This window comes from Pseudopipra pipra, chromosome Z, assembly GCF_036250125.1.
Source record: "Pseudopipra pipra isolate bDixPip1 chromosome Z, bDixPip1.hap1, whole genome shotgun sequence".
Taxonomy (NCBI): Eukaryota; Metazoa; Chordata; class Aves; order Passeriformes; family Pipridae; genus Pseudopipra; species Pseudopipra pipra.
The window spans coordinates 23,519,754-23,540,557 of record NC_087581.1 but is presented as its reverse complement, the minus strand read 5'-3'; the positions used below and the strand labels follow the sequence as shown (position 1 = coordinate 23,540,557).

The following is a 20,804-nucleotide window of genomic DNA, read 5'->3' as shown; positions in this document are numbered from 1 at the left end:
TCTGCTCAAGATGCTGTACTAGCTTTTGAAACAAAACAGAAAATGCTTCAGCTGGAAGAATTTGTACATCAGCCACAGATGATGTGTTCTTGAAAATGCATGAGGAAGACCTGGATAAAATTTGTTGAAGGAAGATATAGGAATACATGTAGAAGGTTGCAGAAAGTAATGTTAAGAAATATGAAATATTTTAGAAATAGACATTACAATGCTACACAGAAGTCTAAGCAACTACCTTAAAGCTTTAATCTGAAAATCAGCTACCTCTGAAAGTTTAGTTTTGGTTGTGAAACAATTTTTCTCTTCATCCTTCTGACACACCATTATACACACATGTCCACCTCCGAACAACTTTGCAAACCTCTATCAAAAAGGCCCAGAACACAGAATTCCACAGTCAGAATATGAGAGTATCTAAATCACTTCACCAAACAGAAAATAAGGTATTTTTGTTTGGTTAGTACGGTTTCTTTTAGTGCTATTTTTCATTAGGTTGACAAAAGAGACATACAGACCAGGGGAGGTTGGTGTGAGTTTCTGGGGATTTTTTGGTTGGGTTTTTTTTAGGGTAAATTACTGTATGCTTATTCACGCAAAGGATGCTACTACCAAGCATGAGGTTTTACAGAAAAGAACTACTTTCTATACCAAAACTGTCCGCCTGACAGCTCTATGCTCGGGTAAACCGAGGTCAGGGCTGAGCTCTTCACGCCGGTTCAGCGCCAGAGGGAAGGGCGCCGTGGCTGAACCCTGGGCATCCAGGAAGCAGAACGGAGGAAAGCGTGCTCCGCGTGTGAAAAGGCACAACGGAGTCACCCATCACCACCACTCTTTAGGCAAACGTTACTGAGCTCGGTTCTTCCCAAGGGTCACATTTTTGTCTTTTCCAAGCCATCAGCCTTGCGGCTCTTCTGTCACCGGCGTTGCCAGGTTGTGCTGGGCACTCACTGCCACGGGCTTGGCGGCCTCTCATACAATTCCGCGTGGGTTCCCCCGGCCCAAAGGGGCAGGCCCTAAAATGCCGAGCTATGAAATCCGCACGGTGGAGGATCCACTAAAATACAAACTGAGAACACTCTCCTACACTGCACGCCAGCGATAAGACGTCCACAGAACTGCCTCCAATTTCACACAGATATACGAAGAGAGAGAGAAACGGGGGAAGGTGAGGGCAGTCCCGGCGCAGCATCCCACCCCTGCTCATGCTTCCCACCTCCGCCGGCGGCAACCACGGCCACCAGCGCCGTGCCCCGGCCAAGCCTCCCGCCCCGCCGCGCCCCCCAGCAGCGCACCGACCTGGGCCCGCGCCGAGGGCCCTCCCGCTGCGGAGCAGGGCGCGCCGGAGCACGGGGGCGGCCATGGTGCCGAGGCCGGAGGAGGTGGGCGGCGCGGGGAGACTGCGAGCGCCCCGGCCCGCCCCGCCCCGCGGGCCGGGCCGTGAGATGGCGGCGGTGCTGGCGGGCGGGTCCCGGCGGGCGGCGCGGGAGGCGGCGCGGCGCTCGGCGGTTCGCCTGCCCGCCCCGGGCGCCTGGGGCTGCGTGCCCGCAGGTACTGCGGGCTTCGCGGCGGGGGCGGGCGGGGGGAGCCTGGCCGGGGAGCGAGGCTGCCCGCCGGTGCGGGGGATACCGGGTACGGCAACACTCGGCAGGTCCGGCGCGGCCGCCAGGCGTGGGCCTGACGGGAACTGTAGTTCTTCCCTGGATTCCCTTCTCGGCGCGTGGTGTTCTGGCGGGGAGCGCCGAGGGGCTCCTGGTGGGCAGGCCGTGCAGGGAGGGTGGGCAGTGGCCTTACAAGATCATAAAATGAATCCCAGCATGGCCTGGGTTAGAGAGGACCTTAAAGATCGTCCGGTTTCAACCCCCTGCCATGGGGACACTTTCTGCGGGATCGGGTTGTGCAGAACCCTATTCAGCGTGGCCCTGAGCGTTTCTTCCTGGGATGGGACATGCACAGCTTCTTTGGGCTATTCCAGTGCCTCACCACTCTCAGAGTAAAGAATTTCTTCCTAATATCTAATCTAAACCTACTCTATTTTAGTCAAAAGCCATTCCTCCTTGTCCTAGCACTACATGCCGTTGTGATAGTCCCTCTCCAGTTTTCCTGTAGGCCCTCTTCAGGTACTGAAAGGCCACAGTAAGGTCACCCTGGAGGTCAGCGTTAGTGAGCGGATCTCCTACTTGCTGCTGTCAGGATGTGACATTGAAAAGGAAACAACCAACCAAACATATGTGCAGTTTCATAAATGTGTGTTTATTCTGGGAGGATGACAGTGTTATTCAGACTCTGGGCTTCAGAGGCCTTCCAAAGGCACTCCCTTGCCCAGAGAAGGAAATGGGGGCACATGGAAAAGAGGTGTATGTTGCAGAGCTCTGAGCCCAGGCCCTGGCTGGGCTCCTGGCCTGTGGAGGCCTCGCTGAGGTTACAGCTCTGTTAGACCCCTCAGAGACATGGAGCCTTCCATTCTGCCTCATGCTCTGCCCACCCCTCTTCACCGGCCAGCCTGGTAGAGGGTAGTGAGGCAGAGCAGGTTAGTTGGTTAAGTTCTCTGGGATAGCCTGCACCACCTGCACATGCCAGCCATCACATCCATCTCCCTCCTTTTTCATTGGAGGTCCCTTTGCGTGGTTTTGCACTGGTTTGTTTCTGTAACACTGTAAGGTATGAATCTAAGGAAGCAGTGGAATTCATCAAATTGAATTCAAGAAGGGTAAAATTCTGCTGCCCCCCACACTCTGCTGACACTGTCTGTGACCACTGAGTGTCCGTGATATGCAGTGTGCTGGTCCCACCCCAGGCACTAACATGATTCCTGCACCAGCCCTGGAGAGGCCCAGGACTGGGATGGACTTTCGCTGTTAGACCAGGTCTGTGGGACCTAAATGGTGGCTAATACAGGTCAATTTCGTGCTGGATAAATTGTGTTTGTTTTTCCATTGGAACGGTTTCCATTAAATTTAATGGATGAATGTGCCATTTAATGGTTTTTTTGCTTCAGGTTTTATGAAGTGTGTCATTAGCATGCTTTGCTTGCTTAGAAAACAAGTGGGGTTTTTTGCATTGCCTGTTACATTTTTCTAGGGAAATGCAGAATGAGAATAAACAACCTAACTCAGTTCAATACTTGTTCTTGTCCCTTCATGGTTCCAATAATTCTTTAAGAAGCCAAAACTTTAAAATATTAGATTGTAACAATGTAAGCTACTACAGTGACTCTCTGTTACAAAGTCATTAGTTGCAAATAAAAATCTAATGGACATCTGATTTTGTAACAGCAAAAACTTGTCAAACAGCTTTTGCATGGCACTTTTATTAAAGCAGCTTGCAACACAGTACAGTTGAGGTCAGCACCCAAAGTTAATTTTGAGCTTCTAGATTAAATAACTGTCTTACCTCTATGTAGTGCAACAGAACTTCACTAGGTCTCCTGAGTGTTACTGGAATCCAAGTAATACAGTTGGTGTTTTTATAAATTCAAAAAATAAGCTTTTTGTGTCTTCGTACTGCTTTTGGAGCTTCCAGAATGATGCCTTCTACAGCAGTGGGGACAGCACTTAAGGGAAAAGCAAGCTGTGCCGCTAGTGAATTGTGGACAATAAAGAAATGACAAAAAAATCATTATGAAAGTATAAAAGGGGGGGAAAGATCTTATTCCTGAGCAGAATGCTCCTCTTCCTTGGTGAAGAGGAATATTGCCTCTACTTTTTCTTGTGCTCATTCAATAACTAAATACTTCTTCATCCTTGTGCACATAAAGTCCATAGAGCTGTAACATAGTATTTGAAATCTTTTGTTTGTGACATGAACAACTTCAGGTTTTGCAGTCTGTTTTTTAATGTCATACTGACAATGGTCTGGCATCAGAAAATTGAAGTCAGTAATTAATACATGCAAGGTTCAGTAGTAATAAATCAGACAGTGTAACATAAAACTCAATCTTCCTCTTTTTTTTTCTTGTGATAGGGAAGCGGTATCTGCTAACAGAAGAAGATATAAAGTTACAAGAATTTCAACAGATGAAAGTGGCAATTAGGAATGAAGTTCATGGCAATAAAGGTATAGAATTTATTTCATAGTCACCATTCTCAATTTTAGCATAAGTCCTAGGAAACAAAACAGTCCAAGTTACAAAAGTATGACACCAATTGATCCCATTTAAAGAAACAACTTATCCTCCTGCAAATTTTTTGTATCTACCATTATTGGAAGATGTGAGGCTTTGTAAAATGAAAGTGTTAGTTATGCTGTGTTGAGAATATGTGTGGAGAAGCTTTCATGTGTGCAAGGTGTTTGGGTAAGACCTGAAATGTTTGTGTCCTCCCTTTTCTAACTTTTTAAGATAATTTAATAGAAAATACTGTTTCAGTCTACAAATATCGCTTCAAATACATCATCAACAGAGAAGGGAAACACAAAGCCACATAGTTACCTAAGTATCCAGAAAAGGCCTTCACCAGTAATTCTCTTTTAATCTGTTCTGTAAGTTTAGTTAGCATATTCTCTTAGATTTTTTTTCTTTTGCCTGGTGTAAGTTCTCAGTTGTACACCCACTTCCAGCTGACATATGCTACACCGAATATGAAAAACAAATTCAGGTTTTCCAAACTAATATAGGAGCAGAATCAGTGGATTTTTTCTAGCAAGGATTTTGTCATGCTGTTTAAAATGTATACAAATTCCTTTCTTTAAGAAACATAGGTATAAACATAAAGCTGCCCTTATTATTTAAGAAAGCTTAGGCAAAACTCCTGTTTTATCATGTGTGGGTGTTCTAGTGTTCCAAAGGTTGTACTTAATTTTAAGACAAGGAAGAGACAAATAAACAAATCTAGTTTTATGTAAATCAGTCTTTTGGGACAGAGAGGGAAGTAAAGTCAACCTGACAGTTTTTTCTATATTTAGTAAAATTTAAATTGTGCAGTTGCAAGTCATAATGTTATTATATTTTGCTGTAATGATGACATACTTATATTGTAGTTTATTCATCCCATACTTGAGATACATTGAATTTATTGCTGTGGGTCAATCACTTTTGCTAAAGCAGATTTGTAGAAGCCAAATGTTTGGCTTTACAGGTCACAGTTGACCTTTTAGTTTCATACAAACAGTAGCTTCTGAAAACTAATGAAAACATTGTGCTAAACATCTGTTTATGTGTATGTATGAATAGTTTCTGTACTCAGTGTTTAATGTAATATGTGAAAAATGAAAATAAGTAATTAGAGCTAATAAAAACTTGGTTTAGTAATGGAGAAAGCAGTAATAACTGTTGCACAGAATATATAATAGCTATTATTTATTGTAGTTGTAATCCAACCATTAACAACAATAGTTATACTATTAACTACTGCAGTTATACAATTACCTACAATAGTATAAATACCATTCAGATCCCAAGTATTTTTTGAATTTCTGTGCACCTCTGAACACATCACAAGCATTATATATGCCTACTTGTATGTATACATTCTTCTAACTTCCAGGATTCAGCTCTGTATTTCAGTCTCGAGTAAGGACTTGCAATTGCATGTAGCAACAGATATGCATCCAGTAACTGAATATGTTGTTCCCTGTGGTGCCTACTTTTTACCTCTTGTGTAGCTCACTAGCTTGGAAACAGCAGTGCTACAAAAAAGATTGCTTCTCTCCCCAAGATGTGGTCAGCACCATGAGAGGAATGAGGCTGTCAGGTGGTACATGTGATTTTAATCTTGTGTGTTTTGGTCAGTGGATTGAGATTACCAGCTGGAGGACTCATCTTTGTGCTTGATTTGTCATAGGAAAATGGGTGGGATAGAGAACCATCTTGTTTTGGGGCAGGGTAAGGGAAGCAACTCTTAAGTTTATGGCTGTGTATAGAAAAACATAGATTATATAGGAGAGTCTTTGTGTTTTCATCAGCTGTGAAGAAATTTGAGTCTTCTGTATGAACAGTGTTGAGTAGTTTTTACGGTTGTTTGCTGTGTGGAATTGGTTTTGTTTGTTTGCTTGCTCTTTAGAAAAAGAACAGAAGACAAAAAATGTCACAAAACTTTCTTCCTCATTAAAACTTTTCCATTACCAGATATGTTCCATAACATACACAATGAATTAAGTTCACAATATGCATCTTCTTGGTTTTCCAAGTTTGACATGACTTCATGGAGACACCTTGGCATGCTTGTCTGTGAGAAGCTTTATGCATTTTTCTTGGTGAAAGAACAAGCTTTCTGATTCATTCAGTTTCCATGTTTTAGGTACCAAGTATGCAATACCTGTAATGGAATTGTCTATAGACTGCTCCTGTTATGTATTTTATTTTCAGATCCATATTTTAGAAGTATTAAAGAAAAATTAAAGAAAAATGGAATAATTCTCAAAAATGAATTAAAAAATTTACTGCATTTATGTCAGACTTCATCTGATGTGGAATTAGCCAGAAAAGTTATTTACAGGTATTTTTTAAAATCCAGGTAACGCTCTTTTCTGTCTTTATTTTTTGTCTTTTATTAGATCATCCCAGGTTATATCTGCAGTTGAGTGCTTGTCCTGATTCAATGGCTATAGGCATAATTAATCCCTTAAGGGATTAAGGGATTAATTCTGTTAATTAAACACAGTTAAGGCTGTGTTTTCATTTTCTTTGGATCTTCAAACCCTTCAAAGATTCTCAGGTCAAAGGAGGGTCAAGCTATGAGAGCAAAGTAGTGTCCTACTGCAGAATGAATGGTGAACCACACAGAAAAATCATCCCACAGCTGAGAAGCAGATGTATTTTCAGGGGTTTTTTCCAGCCAAGACACACCTGATTATAAACTGGTCTGGAACCAGCAGTGGCAGATTAATGGCAGGAGGTTTTGTGAGTGAAAACTTTCCCAGCAATTACAGTGTAGGACCTATAAAGTAAAAATTAAAATACTCTCTTTTTGTAGAGGTATTTTAGCAGGTATTGCTGCTAAAATAGACTGCTGCAACTTCTGTGCTGTCATTCCATGAATAGAAGGTAAAGTAGCTGGGAATTTTTTAGGTAGAGACCCATTCTATTATTGATTTAATGCAGATTACTGGTAATAAAAGAGATTATTTATTACTAGTTAATTTTTTAGTTTGATCAAAACTATATTTTTCCTTAAAATTTAATCTCCTGTTATCTGTATATCTTTGGCTGGTGCAGATAGAAGAGTGTGCCTCTGTCATTGCATGTACAGATCTTGCTCTCTGTTTAAAGCTGTTCTCCCTGGCAAATTCCATGCTGTGTGATTAACTTTTTTAATCTTTCCAATAGGTACCATGAACAGAATGGAATAACAGCCTTACAGAATTTTAAATTTGGGCCCCTCTTTATGAGGCTATGTTATGAGCTAGACCTTGAAAGACCTGCAGTAGAACTTATCAAAGATCAGGTACTTCCCCTTATATTTCAAAAATGCTGTTGTTGTTGTTATTATTCTCAGTCAATGTATTCTCAAATATGAGAAATGGTATGCTACCAATAGCAAAACAGTAATTAAAAGGAAATTAAATGCTAGTTTGACTGGTAACTTTATTTTATTTCTGTATGATAAAATTGAATAAAAAATATTGATGAAAAAATAATTACTTAAGTTAACATGGCTGATGCATGTTTTCCCACATCCTGTATTGCATTAGATCACTCTTGGAATGAATGCTTCTGAGTTTTTCTGTGGTAGCCCTCTGAAATCCCTTGTGTTATTTGTACCAGCAGATTTATCATGGTACTCTACTTCAGATTCCCTCTGGACTCTGTAAAGGTGGTATGATGTTCAACAGCTCAAGAACTTAGCCATTTTAGTGCTGAAGAAACTTAAGGACTTGTTTTTGAACATGTCTAAAACTCTTATGTGTGCTATTAAGGCAAGATAGTAATCATGCCCAGTGTGTGCAATAATGTTGTGCTTTCAAAAATGTCTGCTAGCCAGTGAAAAGTCATGTCTCTGATGCTAATTCATTAAGGCATGAGATACACCCAGCAAGAAATGGGAGAAGTCTTTCTCTGTTCTTAAATTAGACATGTAAGAGTATGTAGTTTTTATTTTGGTTTGTTTTTTTTTCTTATTGGGATCTATGTCATTAGACAGGTCCTGCTGTACTTGCAGGACATAGTAACTGGTGGATACTGAGATACTGAGTCTGAGATACTTCTTCAGACTCTGCTACAGAAATTTAAACTTAATATGTCTGACATTTTATTTGGCTATTCCCAACACAGTGTGGTTGAAGTAGAACATGTAATTTCTCTTTCTTCTGCTACTCTTATCATCATCACTCAAGCTCTTGTGCTGACCTGTTCATCATTTGATATTGTGATTAGAAAAAAATTCTTTCAATTTCATGGCAATGTGCTTAACTACAAAGATATTGTTTGTCAGCTGCAAACTGTCAGGGACTTCTGCTTGCAGTGACTTAGGGGTTACAATCTGTCATTAAAAAAATGATAGGAGGACTCTCTGGGAAATTTCTGTTTAATTTTGGTGAGCTTTTGACCATACTGAGTCACTGATATTTTAGAGATTACTTGACAGAGGGACGGACAGTCAGGGAACCCAGAGAGTTAAACGTTGAACTTGTAAAGATGAGACTTATTCCAGTAGGAACACCTGCTAAATGCTGTGCACAGTAAGACTGTTCACTCTCCTGACCTTTTTTATGTTTGCTCTATTTCTTTTCCAGAATTTGCATGGTTTTTTCTCAGAGAGTACATCATTCCATATTTTGATGACTATGTTGTTTAAAAAAGGCCATTTTGAAAGTAAGTATTGTGTTTACTAAGACAAGTTAATTTTGTGGAGGATGCTTCTCACTGTATGTGTTGTGTGTGTATATAAAAATATGTATTTTTTTAATGAATAGTGCTAGTTGGCTATGGTTTTAGATGGCCAAACATCATGTAGATAAGTGTAGATGGGAATGAGTTGCACTGTAGCATGTAATAAAAATGGAAGACAGTATTGGTCTTCTACTTCCTGCAGTATTCTTGCCACTCAAGTTGCCTGGAATTGTTTTTATCCAGGAGACCTTGTCTCCTAAACCCTCTTCTCTAAAGTGCTAACTTCTTTTTGCTTTGTAATTTCCCACAGCATTTTGTTTTCTCTATTCAGAGTTTGCTTTATGTGGGTTTTGAAATGGTATGTTCTTCAACAGTGTTTTGGCTGTTCTGCATTAGTGTCAGTGGAGAGAAGAATACCCTTTTTCCAAAACTGTGGTCTTCTCTTGCTTTGTCTTACTAGTACCATCACACAGAGTGGCTACTGCAGTGTTTAAGTCCAGTGCTTCAAATCAGTTTGGCCCTTTGTGAGGATAAGGAAAAATCATCTAACCTAACTTAAAAGACTTTCCATGAGAAAACCTTAAATTTAGTATGGAATAAGCTTTTCACGCAAATCCCTTTATTTGAAATCTGTTGAATACACAGCACTTGATCTCTTGATGTTTAGCAAATATAAGTTCAGCAGCTGTCCTAGAAGTTGAGACTGAACCACTGTAAAAATAACTAGATCAGCACCTGAATGCAGCCGTTATGCTGAGGCACGTGAGTTATTGAGGGGATGTTATGGAGTTTGCCTAAAGTGGTGCAAGATTTCTGGGCAGTTAGGAAGAATGAGGCTGACTTTGTCAAGTATCTAGAATTTAGCTTCAGATTCATATAAAAATAATGAAAGAGTAAGGCCATATTCTACTGTAGACTGAAAACCTCCTTGCTAAGAAGAGGTATTTATATCCAACTGACCATGCATTAAACTTTTTGAATTATTTTCTTTTTAAAATAATAGATTTCAGTTTGCATTCTTATTTGCAAATAGACTTACTGAGCTCATAGCATGTTGAACTGTTTTTTCAGTTACTAAAGGTATAGCCATAAATTTGTGAAGTGAGTAAGACTAATATATTTTTGATAGGTGCTTTGGAAGTTCTGGTAGAAATGAAAAAACAAGGTATACCTTTCAACAAAGAAACATATCTACTTGCATTTGCAATATGCTATAAGCTGGTGAGTATTTTCAATTTACATTATGAAAAAGTGTTTGAAATGCATTTTTTTTGGATTTTAAAATTTCCATATTTTCCCTGTCATGATTTCCTGTCTACTGGAAATATTTTAGACATATTTAAGTCCTAAATTGCTTCATTGTGCGTGATATAGTGCCCATATATAGTTTCCCATACAAACTAATATCACAAAACAAATCTCTGAAAGTTTGCATGGACATAAGCATTAAGGAACAAATTTGCTACAGCCTTATAGTATTCTTTCTCTGGGAACTTTACAACTCTTCAGACTACACTGTGTGCTTGAGCCTCAATATCAATTTTATAGTCTGGTTTCCTTAAGAGGCAAGGCTTATATGTGATATGGTCTGTTTGTCAGACATCTCCCATCCATTTCCCCCCTCCCCCGACAAGTAGCCTTGAACCATTTCTGTAATTGCATCCAAATTTGACAAGGAATAGAGTTGTCAAAGTTAATCTGTTCTCTACGTGTCTGATGAAAATGGACAGCTGAGTGGAGAAAAGAAACCTAAAGGAATGCCTCTAGTGAGAGACAGGCTGTCCTTGAGCTTACCTGTCTCAAAGAAAAAGGCCATGAACACGGTGAGAAGCTGGGCTACATTGGTTTTACGAGTGTTTCCTTAGAAATGTTTTCCTTTTGTAGCAAAGTGAGATCCCAGAACTTTTTTGTTTTGATCTTCCTCTCCAGATTTGAGTCAGTTCTGCAGTTTGAAATATTAACGTGGACCCTTCCCAAACTCAGTTATAAAGTTTTCTTCCATTTTCTCATGTGTTACGAAGATGCTAGCTGAGGAAAAAGTTATACCACCAGACTAAACTTCCTCAGGTTTCTCAGTTAAACACTAAATGAAACTGAGTGCCTATGTGAAAAAGGAGTAGGCCTAAAATAGTACCTCAGGAGTAATTTACGTGGTGCTTCTGCAATTCTCAGTTCTAATGAGTTAGCCCTGCCTTTAGGTCTGCTGTAGCTTCTTCCCTAAAATCTTTACATGTTTTTTCACATGCCCTGCAGTCAGAAGGCTTGGACCCATGGCACATGCAACAGGAAGAGGTTCCCGAGGCTTCTGTTTTCCACTACATCTGGCCCTACATGTGTTTTACAGGTCAACTCTGAAACACTTCTGGGATCTTTTAAATCACTATAAGGCGCTACTATCCTCTGAGACAACAGATGGTCCTTCTTTTAGTGCAGGAAAGAGCTATAGGCCTTTGGATGACAACAAAGTATTTACGTAATAATCAATCTTCTGGTGATCAGAATGTTTCTAAATTTTTGAGAACATGTTTTAAACCATATTTTGCAGGAATGACACTTTGAACACTAGGAACAGAAATCAGCACCAAATATGAGGACTCTTATCCATATTGGTGGTACCAATTGTTACAAAATCTTCATGCTGCCAGCTTTTAAGTTTGGCAGATACTATTTTGTTTGGAGTCCAGTCAGTTCCACCCATAATTTCCAGTGTGAGCCGTATTGGTTTGGAGAGTTGGTGGTTTGTGAGGTAGCACATAGCTAAACTCATTGCCTTTTATTATAGACTCTAGTGAAAATTGTCCCAGGAATAATGGAAGCTTTCTGTGTTGAAAAACATGCAAATGTCTAAGCAGTCATATTAGAATATATGCTTTGGAAACATTTTTCAAGATTTGATCTGTAAGAGAGGCTAAAAATGGCTGAATGTTCAAATTTGCACATACACAGACTTCTTTAGTGTAGTGGTGCTGAGTAGTTCAATGCTTAGAAAATATTGACTTTTTAGTAACTACCTAATGTGGATTCTAGAATAAAGGACAAAAATTAATCTTCCTTCCTGATTTTGGAATTATTCAGAAGTGAAAAGGAAAGTGTCTGTTTGGTTTAGGATATTGCCACAGGTTTTTTATCTCTTGTAGAAGCCAAAACAGGGCCAGGTGTAATTCTTAAAAGAATGGAAGTTATGTTTACCTTCTTTTGACCTCTGTCATTTTAAATATCATATTTTGATGTTGTGTTTCTCAAGAAGTGCTGCACAGAATCTGCTTGGTTGGGTTTAGATACATGTTGCCTTGGTGATCATACAGTATGTTGACTTCTGCATGCCTTCTGAATGTGATTGCATTTGCTTACAGTCCTGTCAGATCACAAGAATAACAAGTACAACTTACTTTGAAATTTCTTTGCAGGACAACCTGGAGTCTTCCAAAATCTCTGCGAAATTGCTTGAAGAAGCACAGCTGAAAGGTGACACCTTGTCGCTGCGAGCATACTGCTTTGCCATGGCAACTGCTCTCAAGCAGGTACAATGCCTTTTGTTTTAGGTTCTGCCTGGGTCTCTATAGTTTTATTGTGAAAGAAGGTTAACATGGAGAAAGTGTAACTGATCTATGTAACAACTTCAAGTATTGAAACTTTTAGACTCCTGAAACGGTATGATTATAGACAACTTTCACATAAATTGAACCTGGAAGTTTTGAAATATAAACATGTCTTGAGTCTAATGTGTTTTGTGCTAGTGACAATGCCGTCTAGAATATTACTAGACATCGAACGAGTTAGGCAAACAAGTTAGATGTAACCATGGATCTACTCCTGCAGATACTACTATTTGGTGATGATTTCCTTTAAATAGAATTTAAATTATAATTTAAAATATTTATGCAATCATCTCTTTAAAATGGTTATCTTGGGAGGCAGGCTCAAAGGCTATGATGTGTATTGCCCTACTGCATGGGAGGTGGCCTGTCTTTCTTCACAGGATGTTTCTGCTCGGGGAGGTTTTCGTATACCTCATGTGCCTAAGCACTGAGGCTCTGAGGCAGCACAGGGTCAAATTCTGAGTAAGACAATAACACTTAGGAAATTCTAAAGGCTGGAATAAATCTCTGCAATTAATTTGTCTATACAGCATGGGTGTGCTCTGAACCTTCTCTGTTTCATGTTAAAACAGAGGTCAGAGACACTGGAAGGACTACAGATTTGGTCTTATTCACAAATTTTAATGAATGAAGTAGAATTGTTAAAGGTTTCTTGTGCACTGTGTGGTCTTTTTTACTCTGTCTCTGTGAAGAGAGACACTGAGCAATAGCAATAGCAACACTGAAATAAATTGTCATTGAGTAAAAACAAAATCTCTATCTCTGAAACAAAATTAAATGTGCTTGATGTTACTGTATGTAAAAATCAGATAAAATTCTTGTTTTGCAAACGGAATAATGCTCCACATTATATTTAACTGTTCTTTAAGCTGCATGATCTTTGTCAGTACATATTGCTATGAGTAAGATGTTTCTTGATCTCAAGAAACATTGCTTGGTCTAGTAAATGCCAGTGTAACATTAACTGTCTACACAAATCAATTGATAACATAGATACAGTACTGTAAATGTGTATGTCCAAAAGGTTAAAAGGGCTGGACAGGATAAATATCCACATTAACATATGCTGCACTTCATTTAAGTACTCTGAAATGTGTCAAACCGAGCACGTGTGTAGATCTTGTATCTTTTAGGTGATCTCATGCTCAGTTTTGGTTATGTGCAACACACTGTAGTAAAGACCCAGATGATATGAGAAATGCAGCATGGGGTGTTTCTTTTGTAGGCTGCATGCTGTTTGGTGTTTATGGGTCATGGTGAAGGGGTTTTAGATGCTGTTTTGTGATTTATTGAAAAGTTGTGAAGGGCTCTTTTTTCTCTTGAACTTTTATTGCAAAAGTTTGTGATGCACGTTTGACTGTATTTTTTTTATTATTTATAATTCCTTCCCAGAATGATGTAGCACAAGCCAAACTTTATTGCTCCCAGATAATGAAAACAGAGAACAAACTATACAATAATCTTAAAGTAAGTATGCTTGCTTTGTATTAAAATCTTGCAAAGGAGTATGCTATACTGGACAAAAAACTTCCATGTGCAAAGTAATGGAGCGGCAGCTTCTTAGGAGCACATCTGTGTGTTAGTAGTGTTGATGAGCTTGTTTCTGAGTCAACAAATTCTGAACTGTTAACAATCTTCACCCATTTTTTAAAATAACTTCCTACCATAGATGAGACCAGTCCTACATCTGTGGGTATAGAACCATGAACAATTTCTAATTATGACACTGTAACTTTTTGCTTCCTTGCTACAAAAGATTGAAAAAAACCACAGCTCCAAGTAAATGCCTTCTTTAGCTGTGCTCTGCCCACTTAAGGCCTCCTTCAGCCCAACAGACCTTAGCCACATGTGTGTGTACAACAATTTTTTTGTTTACTTGCACAGTCTGTAATCTCAGGGAAAGTGTACTGCATGTGCTATGTAAGCGACCTCTCTAAGCTATGGCAAAAACCACTTTATTCAAGAACAGCTAATGCAGCTTCATCAGAGGAGCTCTACCTTCAGACTCACTCTTCCTTTCCAGGTCCCAGCTGTGAAAAAAAAACAGTGAGGAAATTGATCATTCCATCTGCTTTCTTTGTGATGAATGGATTTTTATCAGTGCAGCATCTGGAAATGTATTTTGTTCTGCTTTGCCTCATGTCTTTCTCAAACACTTTTTAAAAAATGTACATTCTGATGAATGTAACCACCACTATTTGTGTGGTGTATTTTTATTTTATTTTTAAGGTTCTTGTCCAGCTCAGATCTGGTTTGCTAGAAGAAGTAATAAAGACACTAGAGGCAGCAGTGGAAGTAGATACTCCTCCCTTTGTGAAAAAACTTGAGTTTTCTGAGCAGGTGGTAAGTACACAGTAATGGTACTTGACTGAGACGTGGTAATGGTGGTACCTACAGAACCTCAGGTGCCTAAGTTCACCCTACTAAAGTTGTTTGGGTTCTGATGCCAAAGCATCTGTCTGGCTTCCTGTACTGTTGGACAAAACACTTAGCTGTTCACTTTCCATGGTCTTGCTCCTGGAAGCTCATACTTCATTTGAATGTAAGTGAAGCCTACCCTAGTGGCATTAAATAATTTAATCCCTTGCTTTCTATGTTATTTTCGTTTGATATGAAAATGAGAGTAAAGTTTCTGATCACAGTGATATTGTTAGATTGGTAATATTTGCAAAGATCTGTGCTATACAGGGAAGTGTCATATGAGAAATAGTAGCTTTTGCTATTTAACTGTGTTTTACTGTGAAAACTGTTTTTACAGTCTTGATCAGCAAGAAGGCTTTCTCATAGCACATATGTAGCCTCTATCGTTTGTCAGCATTGCTGCTGCTTTTCCTGAAACTCATCAGTGAATTCCTTTTGAATGTGCCTGTAGAACAAGGCAAGAATAATTAGATAGTTAGCCATTCACTGCTGCCTATTAAACAGAATTTGTAACTGATATGTAAAATATCACGTAGAAGGGGGGTATTCCTCTCAAAGTATAGCCCATTTATATTAACTGCTATGTCAAAAAGAAATTCTTTAAGCAGCATTTCGTTTTGTAAAGTCTTTGCAATAAATGTTGCATGCGTCAGTGTTGTGGTTTGATTTTGTTTGGGAAATTTGTAACAAGCATGAAAAGACTAAGCATTAGTCCTAACCCTTCCCTTTCACAAAAGCTTATGGATAAATAACGTTTTTTTAAGAGATTTACTTAACACTTGAGTTCATACTCTGTGTATGGCATATAGAACTTCTCAGTTCTGTAGACTGAGTCTGTGGTCTGTCAGACTCTATAGTCTGACTTATTGATTTCTTCTGTACTGTACATTTACTGAGATGCATAATAATAATTAGAATTGTGCTGATCTGAAAAGTAGATTCCAGGAAGCAATTAAGTTTCCTGGATTTAAATAGAAAATAATTGTGTTATTCTGTACTAGGACTGAAAATAGGACTGTACAACTTCGAGGAAGTTTTAAATGTAATAAACCCTCTCTGATAGGTATCCAGTGCATTTCCACCATTGTGTGGTGATGCATAATGTGTGTTCCATAAAATCATTGCCTTAGCAACCTATCTTATGCTGTGTGTTTGTTTGTTTACGATGAGTGATTGCTTGTCTTCAGTATGATGGTAGAACATGATCTTCACTTGCTGAACTGTAACAATATGTAAATTTCTCTTCCTCAGCTGGCTACAGTCAGGGAAAAGATGGAAGAAAACCCTAACCTTTCTGTCAAATTAGGAGATATTTATACGAAACTACAAGCTTCTGGACAGATTACCATGTGCACACTAGAAGACATGCTTTTCCAGATTCCTAGTTCAAAGAAGACTACTGCAAAGCTTTTAAGTCAGAAGCAATTGGGCTATCAGGCTGCTAATCCGCTTCAGTCAAATCTGTTGTTGGAATAGTGCAGTATTTGGTGGCAAACTGAACTGCTGATAGCATCTCTTAGAAGCCAGGTTCAAATAAAATGTCTTCTCCCGATTTCCACAAAGAGCAAGTGACCTCTTCTAATTTTCTGATATTAAGCTTCCCAGCATAGCAGATCTTGGCACAAATTTGCAAAGTTTCTTAGAGCAAGTATGATCACATTTTTAGACTATAATGACTGTGATGGCTTTAATGGCTGCAGATCAAATGTGCTTGATCTGTGAGTCCTGTACACCCAAAAATCTGTACTCACTCACCATCCAGAATAGAAGGAGTCGGAAGCAGTTATGCCTTGGCTGACCTTTGCGTGCTTTTGGTTTACTTCTGCCTATGAAGTGATGAACCTGTTGATACAGAACTTGGCAGTCCTGTAAGCACTAGACTAGTTGGAGCCCAGCTTGGTACTCATACTCTCCAAGCTGGGCTGCATGATCTCTCCTCTGGATTCTGTTCTTTTTATTTTGTCTCTGCCCCAGTCGAGCAATGTCAGAACTCAGAGTATACTTTCTGTGAATGAATCTGTGCATGCTATATCAAACTTTGTTGAAGCCAGTGAGGCACTGTGAAGGAACAAGAACCCATCCATGCAGAAACACAGCTTCAAAGAAAATGTGGCTACAGCACACCAGAGGTTTCTGTCTGAGACTCTCTCTGATTTGTTGCTGTCGCAATATGTCCTGTTAATACTAAAATGCACAAAAACTGTTACACAGTAGAGGGAACTTCGTACAAGTGTAAGTGAAGAATCATTTGAAGTGTGTATTACATTTTTGTGAATCACATGCACACTGTTTATGAGTGGTGGCATGAACTAAATACTACATACATTAGTCTAAGAACACAACTATTACTTTTTCTGTAGTATTGTGTAGCACATAATTCCACATATAGTTCAGGAGTAGAGGTTTTTAACTCTTTTCCCTCAGTTGGAAATTCTTTCAAGGTTTCTTTCAAATTCTTTCAAAACTATATGAACCCTTGAGAAGCTCCCAGTCTTTTCTCCACAAATAAATTTGATATGGGATTTGTAAAGGCTGCTTGCATTATGGCAAGGACTAGTGGCAAAAAATGTGGAGGGATTAACTACTCCTCAGTTCACTCCATTGGTATTATCAGGACAACTGTCTGATGTCATCCAGTACTATCAGGACAGCTGTTCGGTGCTAAGTTTATAAATGCCACATCCATTTAACCTTACACAGCAAATATGTAAGGTCAGTTCTGTATTAATTACAAGAAGTTGGTGCATCCTGGGACTGCATGTTTGCTTGTTCATTCAAATCTGAATTGGATAGCTTCCTACCTGAGGCTGTATCCTACCTGCAACTGAAGTAATGACAACTTCTATTAAAACTGTCAATATACCTGATGTTTCCATTCTTTGTTCTCTTGGCTACCTGTTTTCTTGAGGTTTATTTACTCCAAGTAACAAATTGATTTTTTTTTGAGAAATAACATGTCTTTGTCTTAAGAGAGGAGATACCCTTAAAAAACTAAAAATACTTTAATAGAAGAAGAAAGCAGGGACTCAGCAAAGGTTAAAGAATACATTCAAAGAAACACACACAAAATTCAGACATTTAAAATTAGAATATTGAATGTTGAAGTGTTTAAGAAGACTGGTAACATTATCCCTCAGAAAAAAGAAAGCTGGGAAAAATAAGCAACTTCTAATATTTATGCAGCTGATTTCCAACAAAGTCAAATTTGTGTCATACAAGGTACAGAGACTTGTTAATTGGGAAATCTTGGATTTGAGTGATTATTTATGAATTTGTATTTTGGTGCATCAAGGTCCTAAGCACACTGGCTTTTGTGCTGAAAAGTCTTCATCCTTGTGCTTAGTTGACTGTTATTAGATTGTGCTGACTCCTGGTTTCCAAGCACCCAAGAACAGGAGACCAAACTTGTCTAGAGATAAGCAAATACTTAGGGATTTTGCTGGGTCAGAGTGGCTGTAATGCCAAGGGCTGAGTTACTAGACAGTTTTTTTGGAGATAGCCTCAGACAATAGGATCCACACTATGTTATTGCAGCTTTTAATAATTTTTTTTCAATTATGAACCTTGAAATAAAAGAGAATTCAACATTCTTAAATTCAATAACAGATTTTTTTTTTTTTTAACAATCTGGAAAAAAACCAAGGCATTTACATTTCAAAGTGAATTGCTATATTTTTTTCTCTAGGTTTCACTGCAAGAGATTCCGTAGGAAGTGCTGCTTATGTAGTAAGTAGCTCAGATGAGGATCTGAGGCCTCTTTTGGGACCTCTTGTATGGAAAAGGATTGCTCCTTATCATATTCAAATGTTCTTCGTCCAGTAAAAGACAATGTGATTTTTGTGCATGTCCTTACGCCCCAGCAGCTTTTTGGAACAGTGATCCAAGAGACAGCAGGTGGCGTTTCTTGACCATACTTTGCTGCCAGTGTTATTTCTAAGGATGAACTGGCCTGCAGTGTCACTTACGTAAAGGCAGGGCAGAATGAGTGGTCTGCCCTATGTTTAATGCATGCCATGTTAAAATGGAAAATCCAGGCAACAGTCGGCTGCCTCAAGTGGTCGGTGATGGTTGATGATGACTGCAGACCTGAAGATTTGCAGAACTTAATTTGAAACTTTACTGCATTTATTGAAACAACTCATGATCATAATACATTTTTTACAGTATTCTGTAGCAATACTAATTGATGATCTAGAAGACAGGGTATTGATATTCTTCTTGTACACCAGTGACAGTTATACAGGCTTTACCTTTAAGAGAAAGTTGGGCACTGACTTGAATTGTAAAAGCATTCATTTTTAAATTCAGATGGGATCTGGATTTTGTGCAGTCTCTAAAGGCCTGACATTCCTCTGCTGTAGATGCTTCTGCTTTTCTCCATGAGTTAATGCTTTGTTTTTCATATTTCTTTCCACAAATATCCTGAGTCTTGGTGAGGGAGGATCACTTTCTTTGTGCTTCTCCCAAGTTAATTTTCTGCTTCAAAACAATAAAAGTGGAGGTGAAAGGCTTAGTCATTGCAGGAATGGCTCCAGGCCTTAAGAAGAGTTTTCATGTGTTTAATGAACCTTCTATAGGAGTTTAAGTAACACGAAGCAAAGACTTGTTAGAAGTTTGCAACCGTATGGAAAACAGGGAGATGTACAGAATATAGCTGTGCAAATTTCCAAATCATATGACAATCATGTGCTCACAAATAGTCATGATGGTAGCTAGTCTGGTAATTCTACCTTTCAGACTGGAAACCACTGAATTTAGCTAGACTTGGTATAATAACAACAAGGTGGTCTTGAGAATCAGCAATGATCCTGAGCACATCCTAAATGGGCATGAATAGTCTTTTCAACAGTTCTTTACAGGACCTGTGGTATATGGTCAAATATAATTCCTTTTTCGGTGGGATAAGATCAACATTGTATTGCTACTGCGATTCTTCTAGACAAAACCAGTGTCCTCAGCCTTCAACTCAAATATTTAATTGCAAGATTATCCACTTAGACCTAGAATTATTTCTCCTTTTCTGGTTCATTTGAATATGATAGTCCTCCTGTTATTTTGGCTTGAGATGCTGGTACAAAGTTTTCACAGACAGCTGACTGTGAAGACTATCAGTCTTCTGAAACTTCACAATTTATGAGGGTAGAGGAAAACATACATCTCAAATAAGCTTTTTTTCGTAATATCAGTAAGAATGGGCCATTAGAGAAATGATCTTCATGTTTCTTGCCATCTTTGAAGTAGTTTAAGGGGTCAGCTTTCTACATACAATATCAAACAATGGTGTGCACTTGCACCATTTCACCAGCAGGCTGCTCTAGTTTTCTTGACAAAAAGCCACAGCTGTGTGTTCAAGTAATAACCACTACCTTCAGGAATAAGAAGAAAAAGGTGCACTCACTGTTGTCAAACACAAACCTTTGACCTAGCTGCCTGGGCTGATGGTATCATTGAACAGGCAATGTGACACTTGTTTGCCTGGAACTGCTGTGACTCTGTTCCTGGAGTCACAAGGGGATATGTGCTCGCAGCAACCTGCCCCTGCATCCACTCCAGCACCTAGTCCAAAAAAGATGTTGTCCCCTTATTTCACATTAAAGGCTTTCTTTTCAAGGCTTTGTATTCTAGCTAAACTGTAAGAGGAACTTTTCATGTGCAGTTTCCCTAACTTGTAAGATGGTAATTGTTTTCAGTTTCAAAGCAGTTAAGGGAAGTTTGTGGAGTCTCAGTCCCACTGACCAATGTAAGATACTTGAAGAGAGATTAGAGCCTCATCCATATCCAGCAGAAACTGCAAAATCAAAATGAAATAGAAAATTACCCATCTCCAGTCTTGTGTCTGCTATGCAATTCAGGCTAGCAGATTATCACATTTACTTTAGGAACAGGACATGTCTTGTAGCAGGAGATGTGGCTGCACCAATCTCAATGGAAAATTTTAGGAAAGAATCATGGAAAAGTAGTAACATTTGGAACAGCTGAGAGAATGCAGCGAGAATTCCCAAGTATGATGGTTAACCCCA

At 39.1% G+C, this 20,804-nt stretch overlaps 2 protein-coding genes and 1 long non-coding RNA gene across 9 annotated transcripts in view; 1 reads left to right on the top strand and 2 right to left on the bottom strand.

Annotated features, from left to right (window-relative positions):
• The window catches only part of MRPS27 (mitochondrial ribosomal protein S27), a 39,183-nt gene extending 37,782 nt beyond the window's left edge, over window positions 1-1,401 (bottom strand). For all 3 annotated transcript variants that reach the window (XM_064641740.1, XM_064641741.1, XM_064641742.1), the window contains exon 1: window positions 1,297-1,401. In XM_064641740.1, coding sequence (XP_064497810.1) covers window positions 1,297-1,360 — 64 coding nt within the window. In that variant the 5' untranslated portion in view covers window positions 1,361-1,401. The remainder of the gene's footprint in view (window positions 1-1,296) is intronic.
• PTCD2 (pentatricopeptide repeat domain 2) lies at window positions 844-17,651 on the top strand. 5 transcript variants are annotated; one of them, XM_064641745.1, is made up of 10 exons: window positions 844-1,165; window positions 3,961-4,053; window positions 6,302-6,449; window positions 7,262-7,379; window positions 8,668-8,746; window positions 9,894-9,985; window positions 12,172-12,285; window positions 13,756-13,830; window positions 14,593-14,706; window positions 16,036-17,651. In XM_064641745.1, exons 2-10 carry the CDS (start codon window positions 4,014-4,016, stop codon window positions 16,258-16,260), a joined length of 1,005 nt encoding a protein of 334 aa, XP_064497815.1. In that variant the 5' UTR covers window positions 844-1,165; window positions 3,961-4,013; the 3' UTR covers window positions 16,261-17,651. The 5 variants fall into 5 exon arrangements, with proteins under 5 accessions (XP_064497815.1, XP_064497816.1, XP_064497813.1 ...); XM_064641746.1 differs by lacking the exon at window positions 844-1,165 and adding an exon at window positions 1,280-1,379; XM_064641743.1 differs by lacking the exon at window positions 844-1,165 and adding an exon at window positions 1,422-1,629.
• The window catches only part of LOC135407048 (uncharacterized), a 19,041-nt gene continuing 14,732 nt past the window's right edge, over window positions 16,496-20,804 (bottom strand). Inside the window, exon 3 of the long non-coding RNA XR_010426661.1 lies at window positions 16,496-20,572. This is a non-coding gene — a long non-coding RNA (uncharacterized LOC135407048). The remainder of the gene's footprint in view (window positions 20,573-20,804) is intronic.